The following is a 27,028-nucleotide window of genomic DNA, read 5'->3' on the forward strand; positions in this document are numbered from 1 at the left end:
ACCAAGCCTATACAATCTAGAGGGGGTCCAATAGAATCAATGTAAAATCTTGAATTGCATAAGGCACACGTCTCTAGATGCAGACTTGACGTTTTTTAGAATCCTAGCCCACTCTCCCTCATCCAATAACAAGTTTAAACATTTCTCCCACAATCTCTTGAGAGAAGTTGAAGCTCCATCCCCCAGACTCTGAATTAGCAGGGAGTAATACACTGATGCCTCATGACCTTTTCCAAAAGCAGTAATCACCACTCCCAGAGTATCTGCCGCTTTTGGGGGGTGTATGCTACTCCCAAAAATAGTACAGAGCAGGTGGCACAGCTGTAAATATCTAAAGAACTGAGATCTGGGAATCCCAAAATGTTGAACCAAATTTTCAAAGGATCTCAACCCTCCACTCTCATATAGGTCACTGAATGTAGTAACCCCCCTCACAATCCACTCTGACTAGCAGAAAGGGGACTTATTAATACATAATTTGGGGTTCAGCCATAAGCTCGAGGCAACATTTAAATAAATGTCCGAATTAAACACTCTGGACACTTTTGTCCATACCGAGTGTAAATGCGTGATAACGGGGTGTAATTTAACTTCTCTGGTTAGTTTGATAGAAAGGCTTTGCAATGGCAAAATAGGGGCAAGAACTTAATGTTCAATACAAAACCAGGGAGGGGCTCTCTCAGGTGGAAGCGACCAATGAGCCAAATGTCTGAGACCGAACGCATAATAACAAAACAAAATCTTGGGTAGGCCAAGCCCACCTTTGTCAGTCAGCCTATGCAGCTTACTGAAATGTAATCTGGGACGTTTCCCATTCCAAATGAAGGACTTCACTATGTTATCAAATTGCTTGAAATAAGAGAGGGGGACATCTATAGGGATAGACTGTAGCAGGTAGTTGAATTTTGGAATACAATTCATTTTAATAACATTAACCTTCCCAATCATCGATAAATGTAATGAAGCCAACCTGCCCACATCGCTCGAAAACCTTTTTATTAAAGGGTCAAAATTAACTCTAACTAAATCACACAAATTTGCTGGGAATAAAATGCCCTGTTTGGGCCACTGAAAGGCACGCAGCTGAAAAAGCGTTATCAGGCAGTACACTGTCAGAGCCAAAACTTCGGATTTAGACCAATTAACTCTATCCTGAGAACTTAGAAAAGGAATGAATAATTCTGTGGAGGCAAGGCATAGATCTAGTAGGGTCAGAGATGAATAATAAAATATCATCTGCGTAAAGCAAAAGCTTATGCGTCACACCTCCTGCCATCACCCCTGGAAAATCATCCTCTTTCTTACCACAGCTGCTAATGGTTCCAGGGCAAGACAGAACAATAATGGGGAAAGAGGGCAACCCTGCCGGGTGCCCCTATCCAGAGTAAAATAATTTGAAATTAATCCAATTATTTGTACCGCCGCTACCGGGTGTCTATAAAGTATCTTGATCCATCCAATAAAAGTCTTCCCGAACCCATATATTTCCAAAATCTTAAAAAGATAATCCCATTCTACCATATCAAACGCCTTTTCGGCGTCAAGTGAGATGGCCGCGACCGGAGTTTGATCATTCGCCACTGACCACATAATATTGATGAAACGTCTAATGTTACCAGAAGAGCTGCGGCCCCGAATAAACTCCAACTGATCTGTATGTATAAGAGATGTCATAACTTAATCAGTTAGCCAGAATTTTTGACAATATTTTTACATCTAGCTGGATAAGGGAAATTGGATGGTAACTCTTACACTTGCTTGAATCTTTGTCCTTTTTAAGAATCAGACTGATCTGGGCTTGTGCCATGGTTGGCGGAAGTTTTCCATTCTTTAATGATTCCGTATAAACTTCTAACAAAAGTGGAGCCAGTTCTGTAGCATAAGATCTAAAAAATTCAGCAGCAAAACCATCTGGCCCCAGAGCCTTGCCTGTAGGCAAGGCCTTAATTACCTCGCCAAGCTTCTCAAAGTTTATCTCAGAATCAAGAGAATTGTTTTGCTCATTCGTCAATTTAGGGAGTTCTAATGGTTCCACAAAGTTTCTAATGTCTTCGTCAGTAGACGAAGACGTGGATCTATAGAGATCAAGATAGAATTCTTTAAAAGTATTATTAATATCAATGGCCGAGGTAAATATTTCACCACCAGCAGATTTCACTGTGGGAACGGTAGAAAAAGACTCACTCTGCTTTATATATCTAGACAAAAGCTTCCCTGCTTTGTCCCCCGACTCAATATATGACTGTCTTGCCCTGAATAGCCAAAACTCCACCTTCTGTGACAAAATAGTATTTTGTACTGTTACTAAGTACTAAGTATCTTTATTTCAATCGGGTCAATTCTCTGAGGCCATCAGACTACATTAGGCGCTTCAGCTCTGCCTCTGCACTTTTAATATTCCCTTCCAATTCCACGAGTTCTCATGATTTGGATTTTTTGGTGAATGAGGCTTACACACATTTGTCCATCAAAAGATTAAAGTCTCCTCCCAATATTATATATTTTTTTTTTTTTTTAAGAAAAGGAGTGACGAGCCTAAATAATTTTTTGAGGTAATCAACATTCTGCCACAAATGCTGTTGATTGAACTTGACTTGAATTGAACCCAGAATATTTTTTTATATTTCATTTACCTCTGCCTGCTGGTTCTCTATCTGAAATTATAGACTCTATAGAAACTCTAATAAAGAGCTAACATTGATTGTTACGAAGAGATTTCCCCTGAGTTGACAGTATAAATGTGCCCATTCATAGAGTACACCTTCATGAGGGGGCTTTTGGAGACTAGTTAAAAAAAAACATAAACAACAAGATAAACAATACTAGTTTGCTTGTTGGTGTTATAGAGTAGATTAAATTAAGTGAGATTAAGTGTGTAACATCAAATGTTGTACCCATATACTTTCTCCAAGTCTAGGAAATTATACATGCCACAAAGATTCTGATTTAGTTTGATCGAATTTGATTAATGTTCCTCAACAATTCAAATCAGCTAATAAACTTGATAAATTTTTGCAGCTTGGCTGGATTTAGCTTCCAAAAACCATTTCAATTGATATTAATTTCTCACTCAACATTTTTTTATAGAAATAGCAGCACTGATATCATAGTAAATATGTGGTTGCAAAAATATATATATATATATATATATATCCATACAATAAACTGGCCTGTATGAAACATGCCTGACAAATACTTATTCATTTTTTAGCAATTATTTTGATACACAAATACTGCTGTTACATCAAACGTCAAAAGAGAGCAGACTGGAGACTATTTTAAAACCATTAGCTACAAAAACCCCTTAGCATTATATAAGCAGATACTCGGCAAGAAGCCATGCTTTGCAAACACAGTTATAGTATTGCGTCCCACAAGACAAGACAAGGTTCTATACTGCACACCTATGCGGCTGGCAAAGAAACTGTGTTTTTTGTATAGGGTTAAGTTGAGCACCATAGCAGGAGGTAGGGGTCAGAGGAGAGACAGCAGTTTGGTGCCTCAATATTCTCTGGCCTCCTCCAATTCATTCATGAACATGTCCTGGTGGGGGTTCTCGGTGCAATGCAGGCCATTATTGGGTGGACGGATGGCATGAAACCTGCTCCAGTCTCCTTTGCACAGTATCCATGGCAGTACATCCACCTTGAAATGCAGCTCTGGGGAGAACTCTGTGCTTATTAGGTTGGGGGTGCCTGCCCCCTTGCCCCTTGTAATTAGCTGACCATGGTCGTCATAGCAGCAATGCTGGGCAGCCAGTGTGGTGCCATCTCGCGAGAGAGCGGAGCGCAAGCAGTTCCGCGCTGAGGGCTTATAGATGTCCAAGCGATCTTTTGGGCCACTGGCATCTGTCCATTTGAATGTCCGGTCATGTCTCACATCCAACAGGTTGACCATGTTGTTGGAGGCTTCTGAGGGATAGGCACAGGGGCAGCTAGGTAATTCAGTCAAGACCTGCTGCAGGTAACGATGGAGAAACTCACTCTTGCAGTTCAACCACTTCTCACAGCTATCAACTTCTGCAAAACAAACACAGCAAAACAGATAGCACATTTCCAAATCAAATCAACCAAATCAACAGGCCTATTTAACAGCATATCATTAGCCTAATGAAGGTTTAACCCTCCTATTACATCATGTCCTAACAAGATGCGACGTGACGGCGTGTCACGCGATAAAAGGAATTCATCTAAATAATAGAAAAAATATTCGGAAGATTGATCATCCAACGAGCACAGGCATAAAGCGATATTTTAAATAAACATATAGAAAATTACAAAGCAATGATGAGTCTGTGAAGCCAATATTACTACAGTGTAAACCTTATGAAAGAAAATGTGCATGGTGATTTTAAGTTCAGATTGGATGGCCGCATTCTCGATTCAATTTGCAATCTTCGTTAATTGTGCACGTCTTAGAAATTTAAGTTTGTAAAGCTTAAATTTATCATACACATTTCATACACATACATCATACTATATCATACACATTTTCCACTTCTTGAAATGTCTGTTTGAAATGTCTGATCACATTAATGACAAATGTTTTACACAATTCACACATAAGGATTTATAAACCAGCTTGAGCGTGATGTTTAATTCCTGACCAAAGAAGTGATGATTTTATAGTGGAGCTCGACTGTAAGTTGACCACATTTATATTCACATTAAGGTAATTATCTGGTTAATCCTTTATTCCAAAAATGTTTAAATTCTGCATAGAGGTTTAGATACTAGTATATTCCTGCACACAGAGGATTACAAAAAAATCCTTGCTTTTCATTTCTAGAAATATAGCCTAGACTCGATATTGCAATGTATTCCACTGAATTTCACTAATTCTGCACATGTAATTTAACTAATTAATTATGTCCTCCACAAAAATATGTGAACACAAAATAAGCCTCGAGTGTATCATAAAACTTCCTGATAGATATTTACGGTGCTTTCGTTTGCAGGCTATATTAATTTATTCAAATGTTTTTGTAATATTCGTATTTGTATTTAATATTTGCTGCAAAATGTGCACTTGACATTTTACAATTGCTTGACACCTCATGCCTCCAGAATAACATTGTTACTTGCACACTGCACAGACATGAACGAAAATGTTGTTTCAGCAGATATTAATGTCCGAAATACCAGGAGAAACCACAGTTAACAACATATCCCACAGTTTATGTAGCCTACATGTTCAGATTCATCTGGTGAGAAAAAATAAAGAATATATCAATAATTTAATTAAATAATAATAATACAAATATAATAATAATTATAATTATTATTATTATTATAATATTCATTCGTCATAAAAACCTGTGCCAAGTCAAATATGCAGATCACGGATGGTCCACTGTGGCAACCCCTAACGGGAGCAGCTAAAAGAAGAAGAAGACGATGATTGTTATTACATTAATAATAATAATGATAATAATAATAATAATAATATTTAAATAGGCCTATCCGAGGCATTCTTTATATACTGAAGCTATAGCCTAAATGTAAGAGAGTTACATTTTAAAATTAGTTTAGATGCACTTCCTGTTTAAACAATGCCGACAACCGGTTCTATCCGAATACAGATACAGTTAGAGATAATTTTGTCATGGTAACAGATACAGATAATGGCTTTGCTGCACACCCCTACCTCTCATAACAGTATAATAAAGCTGGCATCTCACTAGCAACTTGAAGAACAACTTGATTTTGGCTGAGAGTATTACACACCTAGAGAATGTTGTGCTTGAGCTCTCTTCAGTCGGAGGTCTGTCACACACACACCGGTTCAGAATGGCAAAGGGGTGACTTATTGGCTCATTGTGACTTTCTCTCTGCTTCCCTGTCATGTGGAGATCAGCAAAATAACAACAGGAGTACCGCGTGATAGGGCTGGGCAATTAATACAATTTTATTTTCAAATACAATTTTGGCTTCCAATGATTATGAAAACAAGATAATCGAGATAAAACGATTATTGTGCAGCATTCCGTTTTGCAATGAAACACCCCTATATCTTTAAAGCATCCTTTATTAAAGTTCAAATAATAAGGAAGCAGGTTATGAAAATAAACTCCAAAACTGTCATTTCTTTGTGCGGTCTATTAAGAAAAGAGAGTTTGTTTTTTGTGAGTTAAAGATAGATCGAACATGCGTGTGTGTTCCGGAAATGCTTGCGCTAATGCGCACCTGAACAGCAAAGTACATTTCAAAATTCCACCAAAATGCCTGTCTTGGTGAGGTATTCATGTAAACACAGAGAGTGATGTCTAAAGTGAACGTAAACAGCAGATTTGTATTCAAATGTCGGACTTGTAAGTGTAAATGTAAGCTAATAGACCTGCTGCCGTCTAGTGTGTCATTATAATAATCAAACAATCATAACAAGAAAATGAGAAAACATCACTGCTCTTGACTGGGTAACTTTAGTAGCTTTAAAAAGTATTAATGTATTATAATAACTACCGACTACTGAAATTTTACATTGTGATAATGTATAGCCTTTAATATACATGGTAGATCTCATTCCATTGAAGTGTGAGCACCCTGCTGTAAATGATGGCGATGGAGGCTTTTCTTTATTCGACTACCATACGTAACATAAAATAATTATAATATGACAATAGCCTCCTCCCCTACCCTGTGCAGTTTACATTTCAAGTTCAAGGAAATCCACTGGCTAAAAACTTTCTACAGTTAAATGAGAATAAGACAGAAATAATTATTTTTAATCAAAATGGATGTGTACAGAACATTACTAACAGACTCAGTCCCCTGTCTGTGAATACACTCACCCATGTAAAAAATTTGGATGTGATTTTTGACTCTGAACTTAAATTTGATAAGCAGATTATTGTTGTGAAGAGTAGTTTCTTCCATCTTAGAGCCATTGCAAAGCTGAAACATATTGTGTCATTTATTGACCTTGAGAAATTAATACATGCTTTAATTTCATCTTGCTTAGACTAATGCAATGCCTTATACTTGGGTATTAATCAGTTTTCCCTGTCTCACCTGCAGCTAGTTCAAAATGCTGCTGCAAGGCTTTTGACCAATACCAGGAAGAGGGAACTTATATCTCCTGGCATCTCTCCACTGGTTACCAGTAAAATTCAGAATCCAATACAAAGTGTTGTTATATGTTTTTAAAGCTGTACATGGAATGGCACCTGTTTATATGAACTCCTGTCTTCATCATACTCAAAGGTCTCTCAGATCAGCCAATCAACTGTTCCTAACTGTCCCTCGGTCACGTTTAAAGTGTAAAGGTAACTGTGCTTTTTCTGTTGCTGCCCCAAGGTTATGGAATAGTCTGCCACTGTCTGTTAGGTGGTCTACTTCTATTAATATGTTTAAAACCCACCTCAAGACCCATCTGTTCTCTTTGGCCTTTGAAAGGTTGTGGTCATTTTATGTTTGTGGTTTTATTTTTATTTTATTTTTTATTTTCATTGTGTATTAATAATATTGTGTTATTTTGTATGATATTAATGTACAGCACTTTGGTCTACACTGTAGTCTTTAAAGTGCTTTATAAATAAACTAACGTTTAAAGAAAATATATATATTTTTTTTTAAGTTCAATAAATAAAAAACCAGGTGTTACGGTGATGTCTTGCTTGTACATTTGTAATCGGATCACCCAAAACACATCTTAAAACCAGGAGTACACATGGTCTCAGTCGAGGACGAATGGTCGTGTAGTTGATACACTACAGTCCTGAAGTGTTCGCACCAGCACGATGAAAAACTAGACTGTGAGTCGCAGGGTGCTGACTGCAAGACGTGTAGTGTACACTTGGTTTTAAAAATGCTGTAAGCGATTTTGCCATTCTGGAAATTCCCCCAGAATAGCGGTTGATTTAGCCACGCCCCCTCTTTCCAAAACCATGCAATCCTAAGACACGTGCGCACACACACAGACACACTAGAGACCGGTGTTTTGAAGCAGAAGGAGGGGGCAGGGTCTCCCTGAGCGTTTCCCTGTACAACCCCAAGTGTTTAGAAGGAACAGGACAAAATACTGGCACTTATACAAGCATATTTTGGCTGCCCTGTGAACACGCACTATCAGGGGTGTAAAGTAATTGAGTAAAAATACTTAAGTATTATTTTTTGGGGATTTGTACTTTACTCGAGTGCAATTTAAACGGAATACTTTTACATTTAATTAATTACATTTCCAAAGATTTTTTTTTTTACTTTTGACTCCTTACAATTTTATTTGACATTGAAAAGTACTCATAAAATTTTTGCTGATTATTTTCTTTCATTTTACTGGACTGAATCCGCCTTTTCACTGTATCCGACAAACGACAGATTGACAAACGGCAGAGTGTCGCACGGTGGCTGTGTGGAGTTCTGACCATCTGCAGAGGCAGAATTTCTGATTTTATTTGAGCTTTGGATACGTTTAAATATTTGTGCAACTAGCCCGAATGTGACCGCCCGACTGAATGTAATGTATTCATTCAAAACTATGAGCACGAAGTGAGAAACACTGATGGTTTTTGTCCTTAACTTTATTCTAAACGCCTGCTACTTCTACAGATTGGACAGGTATGAAGTCAAAAATGAACATTCATGTTGCAAATATACAGTATATATATAAACAAAAGGCTTTTGTAATTAAATGTGTACAGTACATGTAACTTATTTATACACTTGCCTTCATATTTAAATAATATCCATGAATTTCTACTCCCCATTAGGCATGTTAGGCAACTATTAATTATAATAATAACTATAAAACCAGCAATGATGATGATAATAATGATAATAAAAATAATGGAATCTGAGTAAATATTATTTATGAATTTTATTTAATTCATCCATCTGCTCAACAGTGACATTTTTGTAGCAAACCTCAGAAAACAATTCACAAAATCAAAAACATTACTAACTTTCTTCAAAACTTATATATATATATATATATATATATATATATATATATATATATATATATATATATATATTTATCTTTCTCTATGTCTCAAGGAGCTGGGTGTTCTGACATCACAATTCGTGAGTGCCTTCTCCCATGCAACAAACACTGCGTGACTGTTTCAACGGTTTTGCAAAATAAAATGATATGGTTAAATACACATCTCAGGGCAGTTCCGAAGGGAAACGTCCACTGTGTGGCGCTAAAAGCGAGTGAAATGTTCTCCTGAACAGATGAGGTTTTTCAGGTTAATGTTCTATCATGATTTAAACTACCTCTCTACCCTAAACCTAAAACCTAAAAGTTTGTGTAAAAAAAAAAAGCAAATGTTAGATAAAAAACACAATTTCTGAAGCAACCACATAATTTTGTGGTGCTTCTATGACATTTTCGGCTCACGTGTCGACTCTTCAGGACTTGTACCCGGTCCTTTGTAGTGCACATGCAACACTCTGTCAGTTGATCTACTGCGCAATTTGATCACACTCGAACAAGCTTGTAAATGTAGTTGATTATGCAATGCAAACGTTTAAATGTCACCTTATAAGTCATGCGCTATAGTAAGTGTTTATATGTCATAAGAAAGTAAGAAAGTAAACTGTTACTGAAGTTAACAGTAACGAAAAGTAAGTGTTTATGAACTGATAATCTACCGTGTTACTTGTGATTTAAGTGAAAGTGAATAAAAGTGATTGTTGTAGCACCTGTAGTGTTAATTCCACCAGGAAATTGTCATGTTACGTACAACAGGCCACATAAAAATAATTTTGCAAAAATGTAGTTAGTGTAATATGATAATATGACCAGGTTGCGAATGGGGGAGAAATATGACAGTCGTCGAAGACAGTAAAAAGGCGACTTAAACCAATTGAATTGATCAACATCCTCTCTCACAAAATCTCCTCTCTTGATTTCATTCTAGCTAGGAAAAAAGTTTTTTTTTTTTTTTTTTTTAATCCTTTAGTACAATTTAATTTGAATACTTTTTTACTTTCACTCAAGTATGTTTTTGGCTAGATACTTGGACTTTTAATTGAGTACAATTTTCACTCAGTATCAATACTTTCACTTAAGTGTAATTTCGGAGTACTTTTTACACCCATGTGCACAATGATTGACAGGCATAAAGTCTTCTGATTGGCTAAACAAACGATCTGACCACGGCCCGCAGACATCTTTTCCCCAACTGTTTACCCAGCCCCGTGCTGTTACAGAGACAGGTGTGATATTTCATGGCACCTATTTCAGTGATATCTGACAGGTGATAGATATGTTTTCTGCATGTCTTTCATTAGAAAATCACTTACAGCACATTTAACCTCTTTGCACGTGAGTTCTTACTGTACTGACTAATCCCACAGCGTGAGTTATTTAATGCGTGCTGTATTTCACGTTACACTTCACAGCAGACATACTGGAAGAAGGAATTTAATATTATTAAACATATTAAACATATAATGTGATTTTAAGATGTTTATAATGCTTGATTATGATAGATTACATGCGGCTATGAACGCAATTGCAAGTATGTGCACCGCCATGTTGTTCACATTGCAATGCTGCATAGGATTCTGAGTCACAGCAAAGATGGTTCTAAAAAAACTAGCCTTTCCAACTGTAAGCCTTTCTACTCACCGTGTGAGTTTTCCTCATTTTAGTGTTTACATTCCTCCACAAGCGTGTGTGAGTGCAGCGCTGCAACAGCTGGCTGATCAGATCACAGACACGGAGCAACAACATCCGGACTCACTTATTATTATTCTTGGAGATTTTAACAGAGCAAACCTCACCCGTGAACTGCCAAAATACAGACAGCACATTACATGCCCCAACAGAGACAGAAATATACTGGATTACTGCTACACAACATTAAAGGATGTATATCGCTCTGTCCCTAGAGCAGCTTTGGGACTCTCTGATCACTGTCTGGTTCAGCTTCTTCCGACCTACAGGCAGAAACTTAAATCAGTTAAACCTGTAGTAAAGCCTGTAAAAAGATGGACCAATGAAGCAGAGCTGGAACTACAAGCGTGCTTTGACTGCACTGATTGGAGTGTTTTTGAAGCTGCAGACACCAATCTGGATGAGCTCACAGATACTGTAACATCATATATCAGTTTCTGTGAGGATATGTGCATTTCTACTAGGACTTATTTAATGTTCAACAATGACAAACCATGGTTTACAGCAAAGCTCAGGCAGCTTGGTCAGGTCAAAGAGGATGCTTACAGAAGTGGGGATAAAATATTGTATAGTCAGGCCAAAAATACACTGACAAAGGAGATTAGAGTGCCTAAAAGAAGCCACTCTGAGAAGCTGAAAAACACGTTTTCAGCTAACGACCCTGCATCAGTGTGGAGAGGCCTAAAAGACATTACTAACTACAAGACACCATCCCCCAACACTGCAGGGAATCAACAACTGGCTGATGACCTGAATGTGCTTTACTGTAGATTTGAAAAGCCCAGTCTCACACCCCACACCCACTCTGACATTCACTTCACACAAACACCTCCTGCAACCACCCTTCTCCCCTCTCCTGCTACTCAACCTGCACTTATGATCTGTGAAGAGGATGTGTGTCGGATTTTCTGGAAACAAAAGACAAGGAAAGCAGAGGGCCCAGATGGTGTTTCACCCACCTGTCTAAAAGCCTGTGCCAACAAGCTGGCCCCCATCTTCACACAGAGCTTCAACACATCACTGGAGCATTGTGAAATTCCCAGCTGCTTCAAATGCTCCACCGTCATCCCTGTCCCAAAGAAACCCAAGATCGCAGGACTTAATGACTACAGACCCGTCGCTCTGATGTCTGCGGTCATGAAGTCATTTGAGAGACTGGTGTTGGCCCACCTGAAGGACATCACTGGACCCTTTCTGGATTCCATTCAATTTGCTTATCAAGCAAACAGGTCTGTGGATGATGCAGTCAACATGGGATTGCATCATATCCTGCAACATCTGGACATACCAGGGACATATGCAAGGATCCTTTTTGTGGACTTCAGACTCCAGCTATTCTCTGGATTAAATTAACCCAACTCTCTGTTCCCATCTCTATCTGTCAGTGGATCACCAGCTTTCTGACGGACAGGCAGCAGCTAGTGAGACTGAGGAAATTCACTTCCAGCACCTGTACGATCAGCACTGGTGCCCCCCAGGGATGTGTGCTCTCACCACTACTCTTCTCCCTGTACACAAATTACTGCACTGCCAAGGACCCCTCTGTCAAGCTCCTGAAGTTTGCAGACAACAGTACTGTCATCGGCCTCATCCAAGATGACGACAAGTCTGCATACAGAAGAGAGGATGAACAGCTGGCTGTCTGGTGCAGTCAAAACAACCTGGAGCTGAACACGCTCAAAATAGTGGAGATGATTGTGGACTTCAGGAGGAACATCCCAACATTGATCCTGCTCACCATTCTGAACAGCACTGTGGCAGCAGTGGGGTCATTCAGGTTCCTGGACTCTATTATCTAACAGGACCTGAAGTGGGAGACCCACACTGACTCCATTGTGAAAAAGGCCCAGCAGAGGTTGTACTTCCTTCGCCAGTTGAGGAAGTTCAACCTGCCACAGGCGCTGCTAATCCAGTTCTACTCAGCAGTCACTGAGTCTGTCCTCTGCACTTTAATAACTGTCTGGTTTAGGGGTCTGGGTAGCTCAGTGGTAAAATACGCTGGCTACCACCCCTGGAGTTTGCTAGTTCAAATCCCAGGGCGTGCTGAGTGACTCCAGCCAGGTCTCCTAAGCAACCAAATTGGCCCGGTTGCTAGGGAGGGTAGAGTCAAATGGGGTAACCTCCTCGTGGTCGTTATAATGTGGTTTGTTCTCGGTGGGGTGCATGGTGAATTGAGCGTGGTTGCCGCGGTGGATGGCATGAAGCCTCCACACGCGCTATGTCTCCGTGGCAACGCGCTCAACAAGCCACGTGATAAGATGCGCTGGTTGACTGTCTCAGATGCGGAGGCAACTGGGATTCGTCCTCCGCCACCCGGACTGAGGCGAATCACTATGCGACCACGAGGACTTAGAGCGCATTGGGAATTGGGCATTCCAAATTGGGAGAAAAAGGGGGAAAAATTCCCCCCCCCAAAAAAAAAACAAAAAAAAAAATAACTGTCTGGTTTGGTTCAGCTACGAAATCGGACATGAGAAGACTACAAAGGGCAGTCTGGACTGCTGAGTGGATTATTGGTTGCTCCCTGCCCTCCCTTCAAAAACTGCACACTTCCAGAGTGAGGAAAAGGGCTGGAAAAATCACTCTGGACCCCACTCACTCAGCACACTACCTTTTTGAATTGTTGCCTTCTGGCCGGCGCTAAGCACTGAGTACCAGAACCGTCAGGCACAAGAACAGTTTTTTCACTCAGGCTATTAAAACTAGTTAAAACTGCCCCATTAAGCAATAAATATGTGCAATACACCACTGTAACAAGGTTTAAAATGGGCAAGGAGGAGGCGGGAACAGGCTGAACCATCAAAATAATGTTTAATGAAAACGTAAAAATATACAAACATAAACAGACACGGCAGCTGCGTGTGGCACTCTCTGTCCCGAACTGCCGCATCCGGCTCGGCTTTATCCCTCTCCTCGGCTGATTAGCACAATTGGCGGCCGGCTGTGCGCACGCCCGGCCCTGCCCTCCTCCTCGTCACAACCACTTAGTCTATTATATTTATTTAACATATCCTACCTCTTCTGCCATTACATTCTCTTGCACTATCTGTATATAACAGATTTGTATTTTTACATATATATATATATTGTCTTATTTTGTATTTCTATATATACTTTGAGTATATTTTCTATTCGCTTTTTATTTTTATTTAAATTTTTTATTATCTCTGTCTTGTTGTTGTATTGTTTGTGCACTGGAAGCTTCTGTCACCAAGACAAATTCGTTGTATGTGTAAGCATACTTGGCAATAAAGCTCATTCTGATTCTGATTTTGATTCACTCATTTTCTCCTGGTAAATAGCAGCGCAAATGCAGATCATACCAGTTTGATCGTACACCTCTGAACCCAGCCTATTCACCGGTTTGATCACACTTGATAGGGTGTTTTGGGTGGTTACTAGCAGTGGTGTAGTCCTACCAAAAAAAGTGGTTTACTATTGCCCAGTCTCTGTTCATCTGACTGTCTGTTACTATAGACTGTACTTTACTGTTACTGTAGACTGCGTAATCTGAGTATAGAAAGCTGTGGAACTGTAACTCTGTACATATCGTAAATGGGTCATTCTTACAATTCGGTGACATTCCTGCTTTGAAACTTTTGAAAAATATGTTTTATTTTTACAAGTTTCTACATGTTTCATCATTACAGGGACATGTTAAAGATTTTATTAGTCATACTGGTCAGGGTGGACATTCAGTGGATAAATGAGCCACTACATGGTCTGTGATTGATAACTAGGAAACATATTTGTAAACTAATATTTATAAATTGTATTTCTGTTAACATAAATACTGTATATTAAAATTTTTCAATTAATTTTTATTTCCCATATACTGTATCTTCCCATAATAGGGTGGACATGTTATGCTTGAACACGTATGACTAACACCACAAAATAAAGGAAAACAATAAAGTTATAAACTTCAAATAACTCAAAGTAATTTTGCAGAATGGCTTATGTCCACCTCCAGTGTGTGTGATGTCATTTCCTAACATATACCTTCAGTGAAAGGTCATGGTATCATGACAAAACAGAGTGCGCAATAAATCAAGGGACACACAAAAAAACCTCCACTATCAGTGTTAAAATTACACATTTACCACAAATGAATACATTGTATGTGGGGAAAAAAATAGAAATCCAATGATTTAGCATTTATTTTTGTCAAAGATGTTTGACATGCAGACTTTGGGACATGAGGAAGTGACACAGTGCAGACGCTGAGACGCTGCTTAACATTGAAAAACAGCATGGATTGATGCAAAAACGTGTTCAGTGTGAACGTCCCTTACTAAACTTAAAATTAAAAACGCTTTATTACAATGACCAGGAAGAAGAGAGAAAGGGAGAGAAAAGTCTTAACATGAAAATAGTGTATTTCTCATTGGATTAGTGTAGTTGTTTTGGCAGTTTTGGCAACAATGGTTGTCAGGGGTGGGTAATTCAAGTAATAATGCACCAATACAACAAAGAATCTCCAGTTTCACAAAACAGCATCCAATACAGTTAAAGGGAATCTAACGACATTAGATTATGGACTTCTAAAGCAGCAAAACAAGTGGGTATACCGAGGGTATACGCAAATATTGATGCTTAGAAGTCGTTATACGCAAACAGCCCTGGGAAAAAAGTATGCATACGGCAAATACGTGCGTATGGCCCTGACTACACCACTGGTTACTAGGGTATTGCTAGGGTGTTGCAAATGCATTACTAAATGGTTGTTAGATGGTTGCTTGCTGGCATAGTAAAAAGAGACCATTCCCAAGCCATATCCTTGGTACCTTTTCAATAGAAGTCTAAGGGATTTTTTTCTAATTTCACGGACATTTATATTTTGAAATTAAATCTTTTAGAATACAAACCAGAACAGTATATTGAGATAGGTCTATGTATTAGATCATGAAGATCCAACTGTTCAGTTGAAAAGGTGAACTATATTACAATTAGGGCTGCCAGAGTAAAAGTATTAATATATGAAATTAATTGAATATGTCTAAAACTGCTCCAATCTGTTCTGTATTATCTCTGAAGACTGGTTGAAATAGTCAATACACGCATGACAACTAGAGTCACATTTATCATAAAATAATGGAGAAAGACCTGCTTAGAGGGTAATTCATTTACAACTTGATGACTATTTTCAAACAGTTTTTCTGAACATGCCCACTGTTTTCCTTTGGTCTGTAAAACAGATAGTCAGTAAATTAATTGAATCTATTGACAGCTCCAATTGCAATAAACCTAAAACCAGGACTTACCAGTGCCAAAAGGTTCTGTACCATTCTCCATCTTAAATGGAAAGACGTCACCAACACTGTTCAAATCATCTGAAAAATAAATAATTTCATAAAAATGGGTTTAATTTAGTAAAATAAATATACATTTCTGAGTACAGTAGACATAAGTCAAACTAACCTGGGCATGGGAGGAGGTCACAGCTTCGGGACTCAGTGGATGTGCAGAAATATCCACAGGAGTGTGAGCGGGTCTGGTTTCCATGGCCACAGGTGACGCTACAGGGAGTCCATGCACTCCATTCCTCCTCTTTCGCTTCTGAAAAAATAATTTGGTGAAAAAAATAATCCAATAGACTAAATGAGAGCCCTGAACTATATCTAGAGACCAGAATATCATATAAAGACTTGAGGGTGGGCTATTTTGACTTGGGTCAGTCCACCTAGCAGCCACTCAAAACACTCAAACGATCACATAGCAACATGCTGCAAAAATCTAAGTACACCTTAGCAACTGCTTAGAAAACACCCTAGCAACCACCCACAACCTAGTATTATGGAAGAAACTTTTGCATGGGCAAGCACCACTAACTTTTTCTTTAGAAAATGTACAAAATTTAGTTATGCACGCCCTGGCAACAAACCTTGACTGCAAGCTGAAAGAGAATCACGCCAGGCCTTTGGCCACCCTGATTACAGACTAGTGGATGATGAAAAGGAGGCGTAGGCTTAGCGAATACACTAACTGGCTTTGTACAACTGCAAGATTACAAAACCCACTACAGCCACAGGGCTAGTCTTAAACATGGGTTAAAGCAGAAATGGGCACTAGATTCATCTCTCTGACCAGAGAATGGTATTTCTGCTCAATCACACTGAACAGATCTGAATGTTTAAATATGATCTTTCAATCAAGGAGGTCTATAATACTTCGAGAAAGCTATCTGTTAGCATTTCCATTTATCTCAATTGCTCAGTTGCTCAGCTGGGACATGACTCCCAGGAAGTACTCAACATGGAGGCTCTCAAGAATCACAATGATCATCTGTATTTTTTTTATATACAGTGTTTGTTAATTGTCACCATCATTGAGATTTTTATGCTGAGTGTTGATATCTTGCATCCCTGATTGAAAACTCATGATAATAGTTAATGAGTGATAAAACCAACCAGCCTATCTTTGCAAACATCCCTTCCTCATTTAATATGACACTATTTCTTTACTTGCAAATGCATCATATGGTGTTGTTTATACATTATGTGCCAACATAAAGTCAGCCACTAAACTGACTATTTTCTCCATACATTACAGTGCAATAAGTTAAACACAATTACACAAGCTGGTAGACATTTTATTTGAAATAAATAAGATAATGTCCCATACAAAGGGAAAACTAAACACCAAAATGGTGTCTTCAAACGAAACACAATTTTCCCATAATGCAGTACAATATTCAAATTTATTTTTTTCACAGTAATTTGTTGTGTTGTGACAGAAAAAGACCTAGCCTGCATTGATTTTACAGTAAAATATTGAACTCCAGGGGTGGTAGCCAGCGTCTTTACCACTGAGCTACCCAGGCCCCCCAAAAAATAGATTTTTTAACAACTATAAAATGTGTTGTTTAGGGATGTGGTCTGGGGGATAGTGCACATACTCTGACATGTTCATGGTGGCTTGTGTGCAAGTGAACTGAATTTGAATCTGGTTCGGTTCATTTTCAGATTCTACCCTCCCTCTTCTCCCTATTGTTTCCTGGCATTTCTATCCTGTCCCATTTAAGGCAAAATGTCCAAACATTTTTTTAGAAAATGTGTTGAAGTTTATAACTTGTTGAAGTATGTGACATAATAAACACTACAGTCATGATTTTGCCAGAACTATGCACTCTTCACATCCAAGTAGTCATACAAGTGGATGGGTAAGCATGGGAGCTCGTCCTAAAGGGAAACTAGATTGAGGCCAACCTTAATCTCTGGATTTAAGACTCAATCACTGTCTTTCCTTGACCACTCCAATTAAACTCCCCATCTCATTTAATTCTTGTCAGCAATGGACTGTACAGCTACAACGCAAAATGTGCAATTCCCATCATGAAACAGACAACAGCCTCTAGAGAAAGACAAAAAACAATGTTATGCATGGCCTTGAAAAGCCTAGAATTCTTGAACACGCTTAAAAGACTCAGCCGCTTTGGGCTGGGGGGGGTGGGGGGTTGGGGACTTGGGGGATGCAGAGTCTGGGGCCCATCCCACGGGATATAAAGTGTAACCGAATGCCCCCTCTCACTCTGTTTTCCCGGTCTGTGCTCTAATTGAACACAAGCATGGGCTTATTTGTCCAAGAGAACATCCTCACGCTGCCATTAGTGAGCGGATTGGGCCCGTCTTCAAACGGCAGCCTTTTCCACCGAGTGGGACCAGTGTCTACTTCAAAGGTCCGGCGCTCACAAATACCCCGCCGGCTGAGTGCTTGGTCAGAATCAGTGCTGTGAAACAGCCAGCTCACTGTACATTTCCTCCCAAACCTCTACATCTCTCATTCCCTACAACCATTCTGCAAACCACCTTTATCTTACAGTTCACACTTCAGCTGTCTTAAACAGAGTAAATTCCTCCAGCTTTACACCATCTTGTCTCTCCTCCTTTACACCACTGACCATCTGTGGATTGAACATCTTGTTACAAAGTTCTGGTTGTACAAATTCTGGTATCTTTTAGCTAAAGATAGTTGCTTTTGCTCTATTCCAAGGCTTTAATTAATTTCACAGCTTATCTGAAAGTTCAAATACTGTGTTAAGGAAGTTGCAATAAAAGGGATTTTGATAGCACATAATGGCTCACCATAATGGCCTTGAGCAGGATTCCACCCCTGAGTCCATGGAACTTCCCAGTCACCACCCTCAACACCCATCTCACTAGGCAGTGGCTCCACGCTGTCATACTCCAGTGTATAGTCATCCTCTTCCTCCACTGTTTGGCCTGTGCCATCCTCGTCTGAATCTGTGTCCATGTAGCCCCAGAACAATGGCCAAAACAGCTTCTTCCCACCCAGCCAGTCTACTGTAGAGGAAGGAGAGGATGAAGTGGTGGGCCAGTCATTGTTCCATTCTTTAACAAGGTCCATATCCATGTTCATGGGAGGGTTATCCAACACCTCTATGGTCACCTACAACCAATGACACAAAGTACACCCAAAAATGAATCGAAATGGGAGAGAACAATGGATGATATCTTTAGAACATTTACTACACAGCTAATGAAGGAAATGAAGACAAATCATGCTATATGAGTTGTCACTCTTCCAGTCTGGAGTCTTTCCAGTGAGTCACTCATAGCGGGTCTTTCAATTTGCACTCAGGCTCAATATCAAATCAAGCAGAATTATTTCCTCCTCATCTCAAGATGAGATTACTTATTACACTTAATTACATCTCATCAGGAGAGATGACTCACTCTGGATGCCACTTAGGTCGATGTCAGGATTAGACAGGATTTGACATTAGCTTCAGAGAGGAGGAACCTGTAATGGTTTACAGTATTATATCCGGCCTTGCATATAATGACTGGACTGACTCAAACACCAAAAGTTCTTGCTCTGTAGATCTTTAATAAGAAGACTTTCTCAACTGAGTATTGGAAGTAGAGATAGAGATGGATGTCACAAGCATCACATCCTAAAGCATTTCCCTTCTGAAAAGACCAGCATCATGGCTGCATTAGCAGGTTTACTTGGGCTTAAGTCAACGTTTGTGGGAGGACGCGCATGTAAACACATTCAGCAAGAGATAGTGATATAAACACAAAGATGGTGCACAACAGTGAAAGCTGTTTGTGTAGCACATGGTCATAGAGTAAAAAGCACCCCCCATTCCCCGGCGATCAACCCGCAGGGCCCAGCAGTACGTTAATGCGGTCCTGACCAGCACTGTTGGCCACCAGCAAATGTTGTGTTTTGGATGCTGGATCCCAAAATATCTGCACCAGACTTTTTTGCTAATTTAACCAGCAAGACTTTTGTAGTCAATCAGCTTTAGCAAAGCAATTATGGTGGTGAACCAGCTTCACCAGCTAAGTTTTGCTGTTGAACAGCAGATCCACTAGCTTAACCAACACCAGAGCAGCACTGACCAGCATAAACCAGCATGGAAATTCATAATGGTATAATATAGTCTTTTCAGCAGGATTTAAAATAGATGTCTAATAACTTGAGATTTGCACTCTTGCATGCTCTCACCTGAATATTGGGGTTTTGAGAGTCAATGTCAGCATTTGCCAGGTCTGGGAAGTTGTTGAGGTTTAGGACAAAGGGTTTGGATTCTTCTTCGGGCTCAGGCTGAGGTAGGACACCTGAAGAGCGATGCTGTGGCCACCTATTTTCGTGAGGATGTGAGTCTGTCAAATCACTCTGGATTTGGTTCTGCTGGTGCAAGAGATTATGGTCATGGCTGATGTCTCTCAAAGCTGTCTGAGGATGCGCCTGAAAAACAAGCATAAAATGCAACAGTAAATGATAACTGCACATTGCATGGCAGCATTTTGGAAAAGCTATTGGTCAAGGTCGATGACAGCCACAGTTACCATCACTTGTCAAATAGATGTTTACAAATAGAATTACCAAACTTATAAAATACAGTGTTGTATTATAAGCCATGCATATGGTGACCTCTTGATAACTGCATAATGGATAAATGGGTGAGATGTTTCTACCTCAACCAGTTCCACAAAAGCATGTTACATTTAACATGTCAGCATTTTAGTAACCTTTAAGCAAAAAGGATTAGGCATTCAATTCCAAAAAAACATCTAATAAATCAGCTTTTGTCTCTTTTTCCACCATGACGCAACTGACTATGTTACTAAATAACCTGTCCACAAGTAAACATTCGACATCACGATCATTGTTTACAAGTCTTAATTATTCCTCTTTTTGAGAATATGTTTTTAATTGCATTGGCATTGCATTGGGCATTTCAAGTGGAGACGGCATTTTTAATTTTAATGACAGTAATACAGTTTTATCTGATCTAGTTTGTTTTGCATCAGTCTTACCAGACACATTTGTTGTTGTTCTGAAAACCCACCCCTAACCTCTGATGTCAGTGGTTTTTGGTTCAAGAACAGCAGGTTTAACTTCATTGCAGAAGTGATTTTTCCAGCCCAGAACTGCCTTTTCTTTGGTGAAAACACATGAAATAGTTTCAGATTTGGCCCTGGCACCCACATCAGCACCGTGTTGGTCGAAAAGAGGAGCATCTATGTAAGCTGGTTTCTTAATATTACTTGTGTTTCCCTCCTGGATCTGTGGTTTAAGTCTAAGCAAGACAATCCTATTGAAAGACTAGTTGCTGTTTCTCACACAAAGGCTCTTAACAAAGACAAACAGACTGAGAATTTCATTTCATAAGTGTTCAGAATTGAAACTAAATCTCTCTTAACATCCCTTACTTATCCCAAAGCCATCTCATTCTCTGTCACTGCCCTTGTCTCTCTCTGTTTTGTTAATACATTGTAAAAATTGGCTTTCCTCCTGGTGGAATGTGGCCTGTCCTACCAGTGGGATTTCTCACCATCACAAACATATGGCATGAATTCCAGAACCTGAAACAAAGCCTTATATGCTAGTGAAAGACCTCTGATACACACACAGCCTCTATTGAGCTCTCTGGTGAGACACATGCACACGGTCAGCTCACACACTTTACGTTGGAGCATTTTGGAAAGCAGCTGACATTGCAGCCTAGATTTATGTTACCTCTAATATCAAAGTCCCAGGACCATGCCATTTCCAGACCAGTGAAGAAAAACAATTAACTAAGACCCCACATTCCCTCTCCCTTGGACGACCCCTGCCCCCACATGTTAAAACAAAAGAGACATTTAGAGATGCAAAACTGAGTAGCAAGACCTTAGGTTAGACGTGGCCCCCTTGGACACACACAGGATCAAGGAGACCGGATTTCATGAAATTCCTCATTAACGCAGAAGAGGGGCTAAAACAACAACTGAGGAGCTGAACTATGACCTTGTGAGAGTGAGGGAAATTGAGTACATGTTCTTTTACCAGTAGTATGTAAGACCCCCACAACCCCCCAACCCCCACCCACCCCCTCTGGAGGACCCCCACTTTTCCCCCACTTTTCTCTCTGGAACCCTTATCATGGTCAAATAATAAAAAAAGGGCGAATCTGTTGGTCTATAAGCTACCTTAAAGTTATTTTTAACCATTCTTACTTTTTTCTCAGTCGCTGGTGAACAACAAACTGAATGCTTTTGAAAGTCTTCATGATAGAGTGACTGTAGATTTGGGGAAACAGGGCAAGATGCAGCTTTCACATGTGGGGTTAGCCAAGTTCATTCTGCTGTTATTCTTCTAACCAGGATATTAATTATATATGACTTTAACCTGTGCCTATTTACACAATGACCCATGGCACATGAACACTCTACAATGTAGGTTTAACCTTGATGGTCATCAACACGCCAAGCCTATAAGGTTGTGGAACAGCCTGTCCTTGAAAATACTTTGAGGACTCAAAATCAGAGTTTGGCATTTAAAGGTCATGACATGAGGAATCAAATTGTCCTTGATCTTTTGACATATAAGATGTCATTGTACTATAAAAACATACTGTAAGTTTCAGAACTCAAAGCTTCCTCCTCACTGCAAAAAGAGCATTTGTTAAAACCACACTGCCAAAAAGTCTCGTTCTCTGTTTCCTCCACATTGTGATGCCACACTGTGGTAGACATTTGCATCTGACCACCTCCACAACACTTTAAAGCCTAATTTACCTAATCACTTCCATAGCCCAACCAGTAGTGGTGAGCAGTGAGATGGCAGGGAGAAAGCAGGTCAGTCAAGAACAGAGAGCCAATCATAATAGTGGGCATTAACTGTCAAGTCTTAAAGGAAAAGCAGCACAAAAACAGAGTGTTTCTGACAGAGCGTCAGAATGAGGGTGGAAAATTATCATGTTTTACAAATAACTGACTGCTTTTTGTGCAAAAAACATTACTAATATCATAAGTGAACCTCAAGGAACATATTACAAATAATAAAAAAGGCATTTCATGACCCTTTAAATTATGCACAAACAATTTTTTAAAGGTGATAGTTCACCCAAAAAACAGTTGTACTGTATATTACTTTCTTTCTTCAGCAGAACACATTTGAAGAAAAATAGAAAAAATATCTTAGCTCAGTAGGTCCTAAAAATGCTTGTGGATGGTGATACGATCTTTGAAGCTCAAGAAAGAACAGACAGTCAGCATAAACATCATCCATATGACTCCACTGGTTAAATTAATGTCTTCTAAAGCGAAACGATTGCTTTTGGTGCGGAAAAGATCAATATTTAAGTACTTTTTAACTATAAATAATCACTTCCGGTCAGCAGCTATATATGCATTCACGAGAGGGCGTGTCATGTGACGTATTCGCGTTGGCATGTTTGCATGTAATCTCATGTTTTTCTCTCAATTGAGACATCCAGGATGAGAACACATTGTAAGAATACAGATCTAAACTAAAATCAACGAATCTTCTTTACAGCATTCCTCCTACTAAGTTGTAAACAGCACTGCTCTTCCGGGTGTGTCGTATATGCGTCTGTTCTCGCGTGAATGTGCCAATGCAATTACATCACATGCGCGTACTGCTGCTGAACGGAAACTATTATTTATAGTTAAAAAGTACATAAATATTGATCTTTTTTGCACCAAAATCGATGTGGAGTCGTATGGATGATGTTTATGCTGACTGTCTGGTCTTTTCTGGAGCTTCAAAGGTCTGATCACCATCCACTTGCATTTTAAGAACCTACTGAGGGAAGATATTTTTTCTGTTTTTCTTCAAATGTGTTTAGCTGAAGAAATTAAGTCATACACACCTGGGATGGCATGAGGGTGAGTAAATGAGACAATTTTCATTTTGGGGTAAACAATCCCTTTAAGTGTCATGACCTTGTGCACAAGTGTATAGCTTAAAGAACTTTATAACTGTCAACCAGTTTAGCTTCAATCCTGATACTTTTCTGAAGCAATAGTTAAATCCCAACCAGTGTTGGGGATAAACTAACTGAAAGTAGATATGCTAATAGCTTTTTTCCAGTAGTGTGACAGTAGTTCAGCTATATATATTTTTTTTTTTTTTTACAATAGTGTAGCTTTTCTAGTAACGAGCCAAACTCACTTGTACCTAGACTTAGTGCATGCTTGAACGAAAATACCAAAACTTCATGGCCATGCCCTTTGACTTTGCGCTTATGACTTAAGGCATTGCGCTGCACGTAACACTTCCACTCTTAAAATAGAGCCCTGTGTGTTCAGTATAATATTTTCACCCTAAATAGTTGAATTTCACCCTAATTAAATGTATAACTATCAGGTGATATTGTTTAATTCTGCATTCAGAACTGAAAATTATTTAAAATAAATGTTCTTATTTAAATTGCGTCAATGTAGTTAGCTACTTTTTGTTTGTAGCTTGGAATGTAGATAACTTTTTTAATACAACTTTTTACGATTTTGAAAAATGTGAAACAAAGAAATGTTATGGCACAAAATGAATTATTTAAGATCCTGCACAATTTCTATATTAACTAATTAAATGTAAGCAAATTTGTGATAGTGATGTAAACTACTATGTACAAAAGGCCATATTTCCTTGATGCTCTTTGGAACATTCTCAAATTATTTTGGATAACATGAATCAGGTTTTGCACAAACATGTGGAGTCCATGCAAGTTTATGTAGACTTTAAAGCAAAGGGTATGCCAAATGCAAAGTCATTCTGAACTTATGCTGATAATATAATTTATGAAATTGTAATGTAAAGTTTGTAATGTAATAAATGAAATAAATACACAAACAGAAGCATTTTCACTAGTGGTCTCTCACTGTATCTTACTCTATATTGCCATTTAATTTAGTTTGAAACGGCACAATGTAACACTTAAATATAGTCGTTGTCTGATTGCAAGTGTAAAATCATACAGAAATTTACTTTAAAAATAAACTTTTAAAATGGATAAGACTGAGACCAATTTTATCCAATGACCCACTTGCACTCTTTGGCCTGTTTGCGCATTTGGATCTTCTTCCAGTGAATGACCATTGCATATATGGTGCATAAATGGCATGCATTAAGAATGCATTACAACATGTTCTTACCTCTACGGAAACTCCTTGTCTGAATCTAGTGTGATGTCTCATTGGGAAGCTGGTCGCTCGCTCTATCCAAACAGCCAGCAGCACGCTAACAAGTAGCCAAACACTTTTACGCGCTCTCGGCATTTTGCGCAATTGCGTATCTGTCCAGTAAACACCCCGAAAAAAATATCCTGTAAATGCAATACTTGTTTAGGAAGCTCTGCAGATTTGCCTTCTGGTGAAGATCTTTTGCAACGCGCAATTCTTCATCTTCATCAAAACTTCATAAAAACTCGCCCAGGTATGAATATTTCATAACCCTTGCACAAATACACGAAATGTCACTCGAAACCTTTTGGTCTGCTGTGTCTGTCCATGTGGACTGATCGGATTTCAGTTTAAATACACTAGGTCTACTCACGCATTGCTTTTCAGTGCGCACCGGTGCACCTTCATTAAACTGTTTCAAACTTTTGCGTTGGCGTTTTCTTTAAGATGAGCACAGTCATTGTAATTGGCGGTCCATCACCCCTATGGTAAATGGAAGCATCTCAGATAATGAAATGAAGAGCAAGATGCGCTTCAGCTCATAAGCTGAGTGCGCAATGACGCATCAGCAGATACTGGCAACAGGGCTGGTGGTCTGATCTCCATAGGGTCAGTCTATGCCGTGGGAGGAGGATCACTGATACTCTATTCTCACATCATGTAGAGTGAAAGAGCCAGTGATGTAGGTGACAGGTTCCATTTCCACTCTGGTGAGAAAAAAGCAACACACTCTTATCCTTGTGATACTTTGTTAAACTAAATCACATACAGTATCTTTAACAACTGCAAACATACTCTCAACTTCATTCCGTATAAAAGTACTATAGTGGAACCTTGGTACAGTGATAGTATCACATAGTAATGCCATGGTAATTTTCAGTAATTTTTTGTTAGTGTTACCTGAAAACACAATTTGTATGAGAACTTGGATCACTTTTTATGCCATTCCCCACTAGTCAATAACATGCCAATAAAACGTCAATAACGTTTAAAAAATGAAAAGAAAAGAACAAGAAATTATATTTTTGCTAAAGATGAATGGCTTCCTTTAATTTATGATTAAAATTCCTCAGCATTGTTACAGTATGTTCTTAATGGTTCTAAAATAAGCTTCATTTTCTTTCATTTTTTGTTTCTCCTTAGAATTTGGGGTAAAATGGGTCAAAATGTTTTCATGAGCTGCACCCAAATCCACAGATGTAAAGTTACATATCAGTTAGAAAACCAGACTGAATTTGTTCTTTGCCTCATGGCCGAGCAAAGCAAGTGGTTTTTAACTACAGTACGTTAACCGGTTAAAATAAATTATCTTTGAGTAAGTGAGTGATTGCAACTAGGAAATGTAATCTTCATTTATTGATTTGGTAAGAAGTCGTGTTATAAGACACAATAGCCTACAATTTAGATGTATTACACAGTTACTGTCAAATATCGGCATTCTGATATCAAATACTTTTGTTGTGACCACTAAACTGGCAACAGATTTCCTACTTAGCTGATCTAGTTTCATGTCTGTTGTATTGCTCCATGCTCTTATTTTTTCCTCTGACATATAGTAATTTAACCCAAATCAGTATTTCATCATTATTTGGCAAGTAGCTACTTATTACCACAAACTAAACTCCTTCAATGCTTTGCATCCGATGTGTCAGGGTTTACTGTGCAAAAACAAGCAGACTACTTCATTACCTCCATCATTGTCTATCACACAAGTCTAAATATGTGAGGGTCCAGTAAAAGGAGGTTTAAACATTGCAATGTTATGGACAGCTTCCTTTAAAAGAGAAATCTGAGCTGTAAAGTTTTTAGAAAGCTCTAAAGTAAAGATATGTATAAAGATTCCTTTAATTATGGCAATGAACAGCCACTGAAACCTGCTGAAAGGTACTGATACCATCCTTATCTAATTACTAAAACAAACATTTTACTTTTGTCTCATAAAAATGAAATAACAGTCGTTTTCT

The 27,028-nt window shown here is 38.8% G+C and overlaps 1 protein-coding gene across 1 annotated transcript; it reads right to left on the reverse strand.

The window, feature by feature from the left end:
* Positions 1-3,501: 3,501 nt before the first annotated feature.
* Positions 3,502-25,160, reverse strand: LOC127410435 (isthmin-2-like). The gene is made up of 6 exons (XM_051645698.1): positions 25,038-25,160; positions 20,101-20,283; positions 18,708-19,032; positions 16,045-16,182; positions 15,888-15,956; positions 3,502-4,019 (listed from the first exon to the last, which is right to left on the reverse strand). Exons 1-6 carry the CDS (start codon positions 25,158-25,160, stop codon positions 3,502-3,504), a joined length of 1,356 nt encoding a protein of 451 aa, XP_051501658.1.
* Between the last annotated feature and the right edge of the window lie 1,868 nt (positions 25,161-27,028).

Source organism: Myxocyprinus asiaticus, chromosome 19 (genome assembly GCF_019703515.2).
Source record: "Myxocyprinus asiaticus isolate MX2 ecotype Aquarium Trade chromosome 19, UBuf_Myxa_2, whole genome shotgun sequence".
NCBI lineage: Eukaryota > Metazoa > Chordata > Actinopteri > Cypriniformes > Catostomidae > Myxocyprinus > Myxocyprinus asiaticus.